General features: G+C 41.8%; 1 protein-coding gene across 1 annotated transcript in view; it reads left to right on the top strand.

Annotated features, from left to right (window-relative positions):
• NOTCH1 (notch receptor 1) overlaps positions 1 to 14,146 on the top strand; it is a 160,472-nt gene that overhangs the window by 139,135 nt on the left and 7,191 nt on the right. The window contains exons 25-29 of the mRNA XM_030207641.1: positions 1,593 to 2,164; positions 5,070 to 5,498; positions 7,483 to 7,631; positions 10,635 to 10,848; positions 13,821 to 13,911. Of these exons, the coding sequence (XP_030063501.1) occupies positions 1,593 to 2,164; positions 5,070 to 5,498; positions 7,483 to 7,631; positions 10,635 to 10,848; positions 13,821 to 13,911 (1,455 nt within the window). The remainder of the gene's footprint in view (positions 1 to 1,592; positions 2,165 to 5,069; positions 5,499 to 7,482; positions 7,632 to 10,634; positions 10,849 to 13,820; positions 13,912 to 14,146) is intronic.

Genomic DNA, 14,146 nt, shown 5'->3' with positions numbered 1-14,146 from the left:
GTGAAACCGGCCATATTTAAACTGGATATTCAATGCCTGTCACCAGAAACGGTCCGGCATTGAATATCCGGGTTCAGCGTGAACCGTGAGGAGACAGCCCGGCTATCTCCCACGGTCTAAATATCGGGGCCAAAGCCTTGCTCCTTCCACATAAAGCATTCTCAGTCTGTGATATTCCATTCATATATGTTACACAGATGGTACATCAAGCAGTAACTTGTTATTTGAGTGGAGAGACTATCAGGCTTATTTTCGAAAGAGAAGGGCGCCCATCTTCCGACACAAATCGGTAGATTGGCGTCCTTCTCTCAGGGTCGCCCAAATCAGCATAATCGAAAGCTGATTTTGGGCGCCCTCAACTGCTTTCCATCGCGGGGACGACCAAAGTTCACAGGGGTGTGTCGGCAGCGTACCGAAGGCGGGACTGGGGCATGCTTAAGATATGGGCGTCCTTGAGCGATAATGGAAAAAAGGACGTCCCTGACCAGATGACCACCGGAGGGAATCAGGGATGACCTCCCCTTACTCCCCCAGTGGACACCAACCCCCACCCACCCTAAAAAAAAAAAACTTAAAATTTTTTTTTTTGCCAGCCTCAAATGTCATACCCAGCTCCATGACAGCAGTATGCAGGTCCCTGGAGCAGTTCTAGTAGGTGCAGTGCACTTCAGGCAGGTAGACCCAGGCCCATCCCCCCCCCCCAACTGTCACACTTGTGGTGGTAAATGTGAGCCCTTCAAAACCCACCAGAAACCCACTGTACCCACATCTAGGTGCCCCTTCATGCCTAAGGGCTATGGTAGTGGTGTACAGTTGTGGGGAGTGGGGTTTGGGGGGGGCTCAGCTCACAAGGTAAGGGAGCTATGTTCCTGGGAGCAATTTATGAAGTCCACTGCAGTGCCCCCTAGGGTGCCCGGTTGGTGTCCTGGCATGTCAGGGGGACCAGTGCACTACGAATGCTGGCTCCTCCCACGACCAAATGGCTTGGATTTGGTCGTTTCTGAGATGGGCGTCCTCGGTTTCCATTATCGCCGATAACAGGGGACGACCATCTCTAAGGTCGACCTAAATGTTGAGATTTGGGTGTCCCCGACCGTATTATTGAAACAAAAGATGGACGCCCATCTTGTTTCGATAATACGGGTTTCCACGCCCCTTCACGGAGCTGTCCTGTGAGGACGGCCCCAGGAAAACTTGTGCGCCCCGTTCAATTATGTCCCTCCACGTGGGACAGTAAATTCTTAACAGTTTAGTCAGAGTGATTAGAGCATCACTAGTTAGACATTTATAAATTAATGTCAATCTGAAATTGTGAGCACCATTTAATCGGTAACCAGTGTAATTTTATTAACACTGGAGTGATGTGGTTATATTTATCTGTTCTAGTCACTGTCCTCATCAAGGCATTTAGTGGTTCTTTCCTGCACTTGTATAACATACCTACCCTGATTCTGCCAGTTCAGTTCTGAGATCAGCTCATAGTTTTGCCACTATACCAGTCCTGACCTTGTTGAGCTTACATTTCATCTAAGTATTAACAATATAGAGAAGGATGATGGCCTAATCCACTGCTCCTTGCTGTTGTTTGTCAGGGCTTTGACGGTGCGTCTTGTGAGTATGATTCACGCACGTGTGGGAACCTGCGCTGTCTGAATGGTGGGACTTGCATCTCTGTGCACAAGACCTCAAAATGCATGTGCCCAGCTGCATTTACAGGACTTGAGTGCCAGCACCCTGTCAACAACAGCCCTTGCAATTCCAGCCCATGCTACAATGGTGGCACTTGCCAACCCAGCTCTGAAGCCCCCTTCTACCAATGTCTCTGCCCAGTCAATTTCAATGGCCTCTTCTGCCACATCCTGGACTATAGATTCTTTGGAGGTCTAGGGCAAAACATCACCTCACCCAAGATTGAAGAGCACTGTGAGAATGCAGTGTGTACAGAGTATGCCGGCAACAAGATCTGCGACAGGAAATGCAACAACCACGCTTGTGAGTGGGACGGAGGGGACTGCTCTCTGGATTTCTACGACCCCTGGAAGAACTGCACAGATTCCCTGCAATGCTGGACATATTTCAATAATGGGAAATGTGACTCCCAGTGTAACAATGCTGGGTGTCTCTATGATGGGTTTGACTGCCAGAAAGTCGAAGTCCAGTGCAAGTAAGTTAAAAACTTCTCATTCTTTACAAAAACTCTTTATTATTCATGTTTTTATTTAACAAACAAACAATGGGTCATATATATTAGAGGATTTACCTCATTTTGGGGAACTTTGACTAAGCTGCGGTAAAAAGTGGCCTTAGTGTGTCCTTACATGTTTTTTCCCCATAAGTTAACGCCATTTTTATATCAGCTGGAAAATGGCCAATTTTCTATTTTTTCTATTAATGGCCTTGCACTATTGTTGCCATTAGCATGTGGCCATTAAAAGGAATTACCAGAGGAGCACTTACTGACGCCTGTTTTGTAGGTGGTAAGGGCTTATGCGGTAATCCTGAGCTAACCATTTAGTGCGTGGTAATGTAGCTACGTAGACCAGCACAGGAATGGCTCCTCCAACAAAAATTTTAAAAATATTTTTTAGCATGCGATTAGCTTGTGCTAATTTGCAACTTACCGCAGGATGCCTGAGCGCCTCCTGTGGTAAGTGCTCACTAGCACTTGCCACAGCTTAGTAAAAGGACCCCGTTGTGACTTTTAGAAATATTCTTAGTACAAAGGGCCCAAAACCATCAATAAAGAAGTAGAATTGGAACACAGCTTGCAAATAATTTACAAGTATTATTTGAATTGTATAGTAATTGCTAAGACACCCATGAAATTATTCACCATATTAATGCTCAATGGACAGAAATTATCTTAGAAAAGTGTACCATCAGGGCCAGCCCAACCATTAGGCCAGACTAAGCAACCACCTAGGGTGGCAGCTTCTGGGAGGCCCCAAAGAGCGGTTGCAGTCAAAGCAAAACAATAGATCCTGACAACCATATAAAGTAAACAACAGAGGGTACTTTTACCGGAGGGAGGGCGAGCTGCTTCCAAACTGCTCACTTACCCAGATTATTCTGGGAGGGGTTCTGTTGGAGAGATTATGATGGGGGAGGGGCAAGGGGCCTGAAAGTTAATGGGGAGGGGGCACAGCTAAAGACATGCCCAGGGCCCTTAATACCCTTGCACTAGCCCCGTGTACCATGCAGTGATATATTATTCCATCTGACTTTGCTCATGTCACATCACCTCATGCTGCCACAGAAAACTATAGACAAGGCATTCCAACTTCTAGCGTAGAAAACATGTCTTCATCAAACTCCTGTCTTTTTAACTGAGGAAGCTTGATGAATGTAAATGGGGTACATGACAAAAAAATTACTTTGCAAAACAAGGCTTTTGCGGTAGCTTTTACTGAGCAACACACAAATCTTTACAGCTAAAAACATAATTCCAATTATAACAGTATTAAGCAAGGGCATGGTTTCAGTTTTCCTCTAAACTGGTCAGGAGTCTGTTGCATTCAAACCGGGAAGAGGGGGTCTTCCTGCACTCTCGCAATTTGAACACATAAGGCAGGCAGGCAGGCACAGTTCAAACTGTGGGTGGTGGACTCCTGTGCAACTTGGAACATTTCATGGCTGAATTTGCACAACTTTGAAGTTCATAGATAAAATGGCTTTCTGCCTCAGATCTCACACGTTAGCTATTGGGTCTTACTCAGACAGTACAGCACTTCCTAGGTTCTTGGGGAGGTGCAAAACTGAAAGCACATAAGGTGTATTCACCTTTTGATACTTTCAACATTTTTTGGCATGACATCCCCCATCATTTATTTATTACATTAATATCCCACATTTTCCCACCTATTTGTAGGCTCAATGTGGCTTACATAGTACTGGAGAGGCATTACAGACTCCGGAGTAAACAAATACAAAGTGATGTTGTGGTAAGATAAAGTTCATGTGGCACAGCCACACTAGGAAATCGTACATTTGGGCTTTCAGCACATTGGGAACCAGAGCTGAGATCTGGCACTATCTGCTAGATTCTGTATAGCTCATCTAAAGATCCGTGCCAAAATCCAGGCATATTCTATAACAATGCGTGCAACTTAATTGGCTTAACAAGACAATCAACATTATAAGTTCTTAACAAGCAATAATGAGCTGGCAATTATTGGAATTTACACGCACAGCTCGCTAAGTGTACTCTGTAATGAACTGTGCCTAAATTCTAATGTGCACAGTTCAAAAGGGGCATGGCTATAGCGGGGAAATGGCTGTTTCGTGGGCATTCCCAAATTTACACGTGTTATAGAATATGGCCCACTGGGCGTAAATCTACACACAGGGATTTACGCCACGTTTTCATTGTTGTAAATGGACACATGTAGTTTTAGGCGCTGGGATATCAACTAAGCGTATTCTATATACCGTGCCTAAGTCTAGGTGCCACTTACAGAATAAGCTTAGGCAGAAATGTTTACCGCATGGATTTTGTAGCCACTTTATATAGAATCTGGCCCTATATGCCTTCATTCGCAACTACTTTATATCTTCATTCAACTTAATGAAGTCCAGTCTTTATAATGACAGTATTTAACAGGAGACCATATACTTGGGCACCCTCCTGAACCCTGCAAACATATGTCCTAAATCCGGCCACTAGATGTCACTATTGCACAATGACTATGACTCCCTTCCCTTCCCCCAGTATATGAAACCAGCATCTGCAAACCTGGGAATATGTGTGTGTGTGTTTTCCTTTGTGAAATGTTTTTTTTTAAATCTATCAATAACAACATGATGCCTTACTTTGCGAGATTTTGCATTATTTCCACAATATCTTTTAGTTTTCATCCCTTTTCTTCAAAATAAGTTCCTATTGAATTTTAGAGACTGCCATTTATTACAAAAGCTCATGTCATTATTAAATTATACTGTAACATTGCAGTTTTCAGCTCTTTGTTGTGTTTATTGAAATGCTCACTGTAAAATGTGAAGGCAAAATCTTTCAACAAATTTTCATGAAATAAGTGAGTTCCTTTTCATATATCCTTCTGTCCTTTCTCCAGCCCTCTCTATGACCAGTACTGCAAAGACCACTTTCAGGATGGCCACTGTGATCAGGGCTGTAACAATGCCGAGTGTGAATGGGATGGCTTGGATTGCGCCAACAACATGCCAAAGAACCTGGCAGATGGCACCTTGGTTCTGGTAGTGCTCCTGTCGCCAGAAAAGCTGAAAAACAACTCCTTGAATTTTCTGCGGGAGCTCAGTCGTGTGTTGCACACTAATGTGGTGTTCAAGAAGAATGCCAAGGGAGAGTACATGATCTTCCCTTACTATGGCAACAAAGAAGAACTGAAGAAGCACCGTATGAAGAGGTCAACAGAAGACTGGTCTAATGTGCCTGGTACTATCTTTGAAAAGGTGACCAGCTCATTCTTTTCCTCTTCTGGTGGGAGACAGCACCGTGAACTAGATGAGATGGAAGTCAAAGGGTGAGTACAATGTTTGCTGGCAAATGGTTTTCAGTTAGGTAACTCTAATGAAAGCTAATAAGAGAAGGTAATATTTTTGGTTATTCTATTGTCTATGAACACAAGCAAAATAATTGAACTCCTCCTTCTGTCATATAAGTGGGGAAAAAGACAAACTTCTACCGCACCTTGATTTACCATGGGGTTCAGCAGCCTGCAATATAACAGTTCTGCAGGTTGCTGACTCCCGTGGAAAATGAATAGTGCTGCTTGTGAGCAACCTCACAGGCAGTGTTATTCCAGCAAAGGTGCAGCCTGATGCTCCTAGGCTGTATTTTACAGGGGCTGTCAGAGCTCCCCCACCAAATCAATCTCCAACAATCAAAGCCCCCACCCCACCGTGCCTATATCTCCTTTCCCTGGTGGTCTAGGGTTCCCAGTCGCTCCTGTCTTTCTGGCGCCACCTGTCAAAATGATGACTAATGCTAGGGGTGCCATTTTGTCAAGTGGCACCAGAAGGGCAGGAGTGACTGGGGATCATTCCTGTCCCAAGAACCCTAGACCACTAGGGAAACAAAGAATGGGCACGGAGGTGAGTGATTGAATCAGGGATTGGGGGGATTGATTGAGCTGTTGGGGGCTGCATCGGGAGAGTGAGAAGATGTGCTCAGAGGAGGCTTAGATCATGGAGGGGGGCATCCAGAATTGGCACTGCAGCTCCTTTAAGCTCTGGATGGGAGTATTGGGCCATGGCTTTGAGTCTTGATGCTCCTGGCTTGGGGTAAAATAACCCCCGTTTTTGACTGGGGTTATTTTAGCATGATTCTCTGCCCATAACATGACTTATGGTGTATCATATAGTAATATGCATGTTTTGCATCTTATTACTATGTAAGCCACAGTGACTTAAATATCACTGCAGTAGTTTAAGACAAGCTGTGTTAGAGATTTCCCTAACACAGCTTGATAAATTCCCCCCTTAGACAACTGGTTCCTTCTCACAGACTTGCTAGTATTTGAAGCTTTTGAAAGATCCTCCTACTTAGCACCCCCCAAACACATACACACTTAGTAGAAGTGAATTGGGTCTGGTATTATGGCAAACCTCATCAGAACCTCACACTGATATCTCCTGCACCAAACTAAAATGTGTATTTAAGATGAACTGAAAGTGTGTACCAAACAATGGACATAAGGATGGAAGGATAGAATAATAAAAAAAAAACAATAGAAGATGAGCATGTTCAATTCAAAAAGAAGGGTGAAAAAAATGAAATAAAATACAGCTAGACAAAAGAAAGGTCTGAGAAAAAAAGAATAAAGACAGGCTAGAATCTAGCTCAAAGGGAGCAATTTTCAAACCATCCACTTTGGTTCAAAGTCCATAGAGCTAATATTCGACCACAGGAATTAGCCAGGCTGCCTCTCATGGTCGGTGCTGAGCCCGGTTATTCAATGCTGGGCCATTTCTGGTGATCGGCATTGAATATTTTGGGCCGGTTTCCGCTTACCTGGCTAAATCAACACTCAGCACTGGCCCATTAAGTTGAAACTGGCCAAAGATAGGCCTGCTCTTTGAGTAGCCCAGTTTAGCCACCAAACTTGCAATGAGCTGAATATTCATGGATAGCTGGCTATATCGTGCGATATAGCCGGTTATCCGCTAAACGCTGACCGCGAATATTCAGCAGGAAATAACCAGCTATCTCCCACTGAATATTTGCTGATAGCAGGTTAAGTGCTATTTAACCAGCCAGAAGCCATTCGTGGCCAATTAAATAGCGCTGAATATCGGGTTGCATGTTTTTTTAACGGCAAACTTTACAACAAGTTTCAAAGGGAAAATGTACACCTAGCTTTCTATATCCATGGACTCTTGCACCTGCTTATTAGGACAGGCAGAATTTTTATGGAAAGTAACGCATTCCTGTAATGCATTTCCAAAATGTTGAGGAAAGGTTTTGGTAAAATAAATTGTCTTCTTCTGCTTCTTACTCATTTGTAGGTCCATTGTACATCTGGAAATTGACAATCGCCAGTGCCTCCACTCTTCTTCCCAGTGCTTTCAGAGTGCAACAGATGTTGCTGCTTTCCTGGGTGCTCTGGCCTCAAGGGGGACCCTGAACATCCCCTACAGGATAGAAGCTGTCAAAAGTAAGTGGAAAGGGAAATAGGACTTGAAATACCGCCTTTCTGTGGTTTTTGCAACTACATTCAAAGTGGTTACACCTTTAAACTCAAACTAAACAGAGACAAAACCAAACTACTGGTGCTATCCAGCCCACACCATCTCAATTCTTACCAAAATCTCACAATCGGCCAAACATACCCTATTGAACAACAACTAAAAATACTAGGACATCAAAGAGCTTCCAAACTCTATGGAAACTGAGAAGGATAAGAGAATATTTTCCCAGACATGCCTCTGTCTTATAGTATAATCTCTGATACTACCACAGCTGGACTACTGCAATGCAGCATACATAGGATGAAAAGATAATGTACTAAAATCACTGCAGACCATCCAAAATACGGCAGCAAGACAAATATTCAAAAAATCAAAATAAAAAAAGTAACTCCTCTGCTTGTATTACTACACTGGCTCCCAATCAAAGCTAGACTATTCTTTAAAGCTAGCACTTAAATCTTTAAAATACTGTTTGGCATATCTCCTGACTACATGTTAAACCTGATTGAGCTATCACCAAGAAATACAAGCCCAGAAACCAGGAGCTACCTATTACTCCATCTACCAAACTGCAAAAAACATCACATACAAATCTATCTACACCGGAGGATTCAGCTACCTGGACACCAAGTGGTGGAACTTAATTTCCAAGGCTATAAGAAGCATCAACAATTACCTCCAATTCAGAAAAGAACTAAAAACATGCCTTTTCAAGAAAGTTTATGGTTAATCTTGTACCCAATCTCCGCTACATACAATAAGGAACAAAAGGAGGGCCAGCAATATTGATTCAGGACATAGTTTGTTGCTAAGTGCAGCAGACAGGTCTAAAATACCAGTCTTGGACATAAAGGAAAGATGTTAATCTAAAGGATAAGCCTAACCAAAAAAGAAGGTTTTTAATGCTGACTTAAACTTCCTGAAAGAGGTTTCCAACCGTATATCCAAAGGCATCCTTATTTTTCTCTGTTTCTGTGAAAGCCTGGGATAAGTACATAGGATTTCTAAGGGAGAAGAAGGGATAGTAGATGGCATAGATGGACAAACTGATAGGTCATATGGTCTTTATCTGCCTTCATTTTTCTGTTTCTAACCATTTCCAAAGGGAAGGGGCCCATACATTAAAACATGAACATCTAGTGCATTCCAAATAGATGTGTAAATGGGACAGAATGAGAAGGTTATGCTGGGAGAAGCAAAATGAACAAGTGGTGTATAAGGTTTATGACATGACAGACCCACAAAAGCTAGTTTTAATTAAGAGAGAGGAAACTGCTAGACCAAAAAATTCCCTAAACAAAGCATAAATTAGGGTCAGCCTAACCACCAAAAATATCTGTATCGCTGCATGGTGTGACTTCACCTTGAGTACTGCGATCAGTTCTGGTTGCTGTATCTCAAAAAAGATATAGCGGAATTAGAAAAGGTTCAAAGAAAAGTGACCAAAATGATAAAGGGGATGGAACTCCTTTCATATGAGGAAAGGCTAAAGAGGTTAGGGCTCTTCAGCTTGGAAAAGAGACGGCTGAGGGAGAGATATGATTGAGGTCCACAAAATCCTGAATGGTGTAGAACAAGTAGAAATAAATCGATTTTTTACTCGTTCTAAAAGTACAGTGACTAGGGGACACTCAAGGAAGATACATGGAAATACTTTTAAAACAAATAGGAGGAAATCTTTTTTCACTCAACAAATAGTTAAGCTCTGGAACTCTTTGCTGGAGGATATCGTAGCAGCAGTTAGTATATCTGGCTTTAAAAATGGTTTGGACAAGTTCCTGGAGGAAACGTTCATAGTCTGCTATTGAGACAGACATGGGGAGGCAACTGCTTGCCTTGGGATTGGCAGCATGGAATGTTGCCACGATTTTGATTTCTGCCAAGTACTTGTGACCTGGCTTAGTCACTGTTGGAAACAGGATACTGGGCTAGATGGACCATTGGTCTGACCCAGAATGGCTACTCTTATGTTCTAGGCAGCACAATTTGGGGGAGGAGAGAGGGGCAGCATCGGCATGACAATCAGCATCAATAAACAAGATTCAGTGTGGCCATCACGGGGTCTCAATGCCCTCTGGAACACCCAGCTATGCTGAATCTTGTTTAGTGCAGGAGGCCTGGGTGGATTTGACAGTAGTGGCAGCAACAACATGGAGAAGGATGAGATAAGCCCAGCATAAGAGACAGAAGGGGGGAGATGCTGGACATGTGAGGGACAGCGGAAGAAAAGAGGGAGATACTGACCAGTTGTTAGGAATAGGGTAGGAAGGGGAAGGGCAGATACTGCCTTGATAGGGATAGGGTCTAGAATCACCCCTGGGGAAGGAGACTGCTTTGTTAGGTGGAGTGATGATGTAAGCTTCACTTTGAATTGCTGAATTTTTAAATAACCTGTATTCGGCATTCCAGTAGCACTCACTAGATTTAGGCATATTAGGCTTTGTCTGGTGTGAATTTCACCACTTTTAGCTTTTAATGTTTTTTCCCCCTTTTTTTCTGTAAATACTTTCTTCTTTGCCTGGGCTAGATTTCTTTCAAAATCATTACAGCTTTAAACTGTCTCCCCTACCCCCACCCCCACCCCAGCAAAGAAAAAGAGAATGAGATTGATTACTGGTCCATGCAAGGTGTTGAAGTTCACATCTTTAAAATCCTCCCTAAATCCGTTGTCTTAGCAGCTCAATGAAAGCGCAGTGGATTTGAAGTTTGCTAATCCTTTTCTTAAAAGAGAGAGAGAGTGAAGCTGTCTCCAGATACAGCCAGCTGTGCCATAGAGAATTTAGGAATGTTTGCAATTCTGATTAATACCATGTAAAATGATCTCATTTTTTGCACTTTTTAAAAAATCAATCGAGGTACGTTTTTTTTCTTCTTCAAATTAACTAGTTTCACTTCATTTTCACGCTGTGACTGGTTTTGCTATGCAGCTTTAATGTGTAAGGTTCTCAACGTACCCTACTCTTTCCTAGGTGAGACGAAGGACCCAGATAAGGCATCCCAGATATATTTCGTTTATGTGGGGCTAGCTTTTCTGGTCGTGTTAGGTTTCAGTTTGGTGGGCGTCCTGTTTCGTAAGCGGAGGAGGGAGCATGGGCAACTTTGGCTCCCTGATGGCTTCAAGATGACAGAGTCCAGCAAAAAGAAAAGGCGGGAACCGCTTGGGGAGGATTCAGTTGGTCTGAAGTAAGTTACCATGATTATTAATATCTCTGTATTTAATCTGTACATAGGTTACAATTGTCAGTTCAGTTAAAGACAAGGAAGATTCATCAAGTTCAACCATCACCTAATTGCTTAACAACTCACTGCTTAGAGATCAAGAGAAAGACAGAGAATATAATATCTGCCTGTTTATATCTAGCTATATTGCACCGTTGTAGCAATATTTCTCATACTTTGACAAAAATAGCATTTGTTTAATTTTGCAGTGATTTAACCACAGCTATGACTAATTTATATCTAATGCCCCACCAGGGATCCAGTCCACTAGTCCTTCAACTGAAGGAGGATTGAGTTCCTGTCATTTGTTCACAGGACTTACTGACTTCTCTTTTTAAACCAGGAGATGTGCAATCATTGCTGCAACCTCTTGTTTTTGTAGTAACACTGGAACCATGTAAAGCATATTTTACACATGGAAAATGGTTCTTATAAAATGACGCGTTCGAGTAAATGTATACAAGCACACATGCTGACAAGATTGTTCACATTTATATCACATCATGTGTAAGTGTTCCAAGGGTATAGTCTAGATGACTTAGTGATGTAAAAAGTATCAGGAGGCAAATGCAGCTTCTTGGCAGACTATTAGTGAGGTGGTTTTCTATTACTTTGCCCAGTCCTCTCCTCCGCTAAGAGTAAGTACTCATTTACCGACCAAAAGTGTATGAATGGCTGAATTGGCAGGAGGTTGGCTACCTGACAGAAATCTCAGTGCGAGATTTGAACTCAGATCATGGATGCGGTAGGCAAGCGACCTACCGGTTGCTTCATGAGACCTCAATGGAAATACACGAGTGCATGCACACATTTACACCTTCTTTGGAACAGGTGTAAATGTCCGCCTGAGAATGTGTGTGCTACTGGGGATATTTCTAGATGCTTATTTCATAATATTCAATATTAAGATGTCCCCCTTAGGAAAGGTGCTCAATGCCGATGATTATAATAATATTATTTATGCAGATGACATAACCATCTACATCCCTTTCAAAGATGATTCTATTGAAGAAGTGCTATCTATCATCAAATCTGGTCTAGACCTGATAGAGAATTGGGCCTCCACCTTTAAACTAAAATTGAATAGAGAGAAAACAAATTTTTTGTTATCTAACCCTCACTGTGTCATAAACTGTTACAACTTCACAGTTGATAATGCAGCTTGTCCATTGGAGTCCATTGTTATTTGACATCCAAGTCCAAGAAGTCATCACAAAGCAATGTAGAAACTAAAAAGAATCAGGCATCAATTCCCTAATGAAATGTTTAGAACCTTAGTACAAACATTAGTATTATCTCGCTGCGATTATTGCAAATGCCATTTATCCTGGTTGTAAGGAATCTTCCTTTAAAAACTTCAAACAGCTCAAAATACAGCAGCTAGATTAGTATACTAGGCTACGAGATTTGAAAGTGCAGCCCCTTTGCTTATAAAGTTACACTGGCTCCCAATCAAAGCAAGAATAACATTCAAACTATGGACATTTGATTTCAAAACTCTATATGGCTTAACCCCTGATTATGTGCAACCTTTAATTGATCTCCCCCTTCGCAACGCTTTCCCTGCTTCAAGAGATTATCTAACCCTCCACTATCCCAGTTGCAAAAAAAATATGATCTACAAGTCAATCTAAATTCTCTTATCTCTGTACCAAATGGTGTAATTCTCTCCCAAAATTCATCAGATGGGAACCTAATTATTTGATATTCCAGCAATACCTTAAAGCCTCTGTTTAAGCAATTTCTCATGGATGACCATAATGAATTTAAACCCCTAATTGTACAATTACTCAGTTTCTCAGTTCCATTCTAATTATTATTATACATGGATGACTATAAATTGATACATTTTTGTGTCTAGTATTTGTTTCCATATTACATGTTGTAATTACTCAATCCTCATTTATTTTATTACTACTTTACATATACTATCCCGCATCACTTTGTGTACTGTTAATCACAATAAGTTGTTAGCCACATTGAACCTGATCTATTAGGATATTGTGGGATATAAATGAAATAAATAAATAAAGGCACATAGACATTTATGTTTCCTTTAAAAAAAAAAACAGGCATAGAATAGGTGCTTTTTAAAAAAATGTAGATGCAAGTGCTTTGTTATAAATTCACCTCTCTCCCCCACCCCCCAAGTGTCTGAAATATGACTGCCTTTGAGAGATAAGTGCACCTCTTCCATACTTCCCATCCTAAGAGATTTATTGATCATTGGGGAAAATTGAGGCACTGCTTGTGTATTTTATTTTAAATAATCTTGGGTTTCTGAAAACTGTTGTTAGGAGCAAGCAATTCTGAAAATAGCATTCTATAAACATTTTTATCCAAGGTAAGAAAACAAGTTTTCCCAGAGGCATAGGGGCCAATATTCAGACCATGGGAGTTAGACTGGCTAACTCAGGTGGTTGGCACTAATCCTAGATATCCAATGCTGGGCCATTTCCGGTGACCGGCGTTGAATATTTGGTTTATTTTTAGCCGGTTTAAAGATAACTGGCTAGGTTGATATTCAGACTTAACTGGTTATCTTTAAAACCAGTCAAAGATATACCAGGTTTCACACGGCCAAATATGGCCACGAAACCCGGTTTTAAAATTGGCAGATAGCCAGACATATCGGCTGATACAACAGGATAGCTGGTTATCTCCTGCTGATAATTGGCAAATAGCCAGTTAAGTGCTATGTAACCAGTCAGCTGCTGTTCTGACCAGTTAAATAGCTTTGAATATTGGGAGGATAGTATATAAAAAGTGAATTGTATTCTCACGTTAAAGAAACTTGCCTTTTAAAAACAAATGCGTCTTAAGACTGGACTCCAGGGAAAGCTCTGCATTGGTTTCTGCATGCCGTTATAGATTTATGGAAGAGTTGCAGTGCAAAATCAAAATGTGAATTTATTGTATCTGTCTTTCATCGGCAGACCTCTGAAGAATTCTACTGATGGTTCCTTGATGGATGACAACCAAAATGAATGGGGTGATGAGGAAACCCTGGACAGCAAGAGATTTCAGGTGAGTCAGAGTGGGCTATCCTTTGCAACTTTATTGATTCATGAGCTACATAGATCAAGGAGTCAAGTCCAGTCTAGTACTTTGAGAAACCCTGAGAACTCACATTGAAGCTCTTTTACTGAAGTGCAGTACGTTTTACAGTTACTGCACTTGTACTGCAAAATGTAAAATGCAGTAATGGCAAAGACTGTGTAGTAAACACAGGTGGAGTAGCCAGCATCTGCACTGCATTTCC

Source organism: Microcaecilia unicolor, chromosome 6 (assembly GCF_901765095.1).
Source record: "Microcaecilia unicolor chromosome 6, aMicUni1.1, whole genome shotgun sequence".
In the NCBI taxonomy this organism is placed as follows: domain Eukaryota; kingdom Metazoa; phylum Chordata; class Amphibia; order Gymnophiona; family Siphonopidae; genus Microcaecilia; species Microcaecilia unicolor.
The sequence above is the reverse complement of the archived record's forward strand: the minus strand, read 5'-3'. Positions and strand labels throughout refer to the sequence as shown.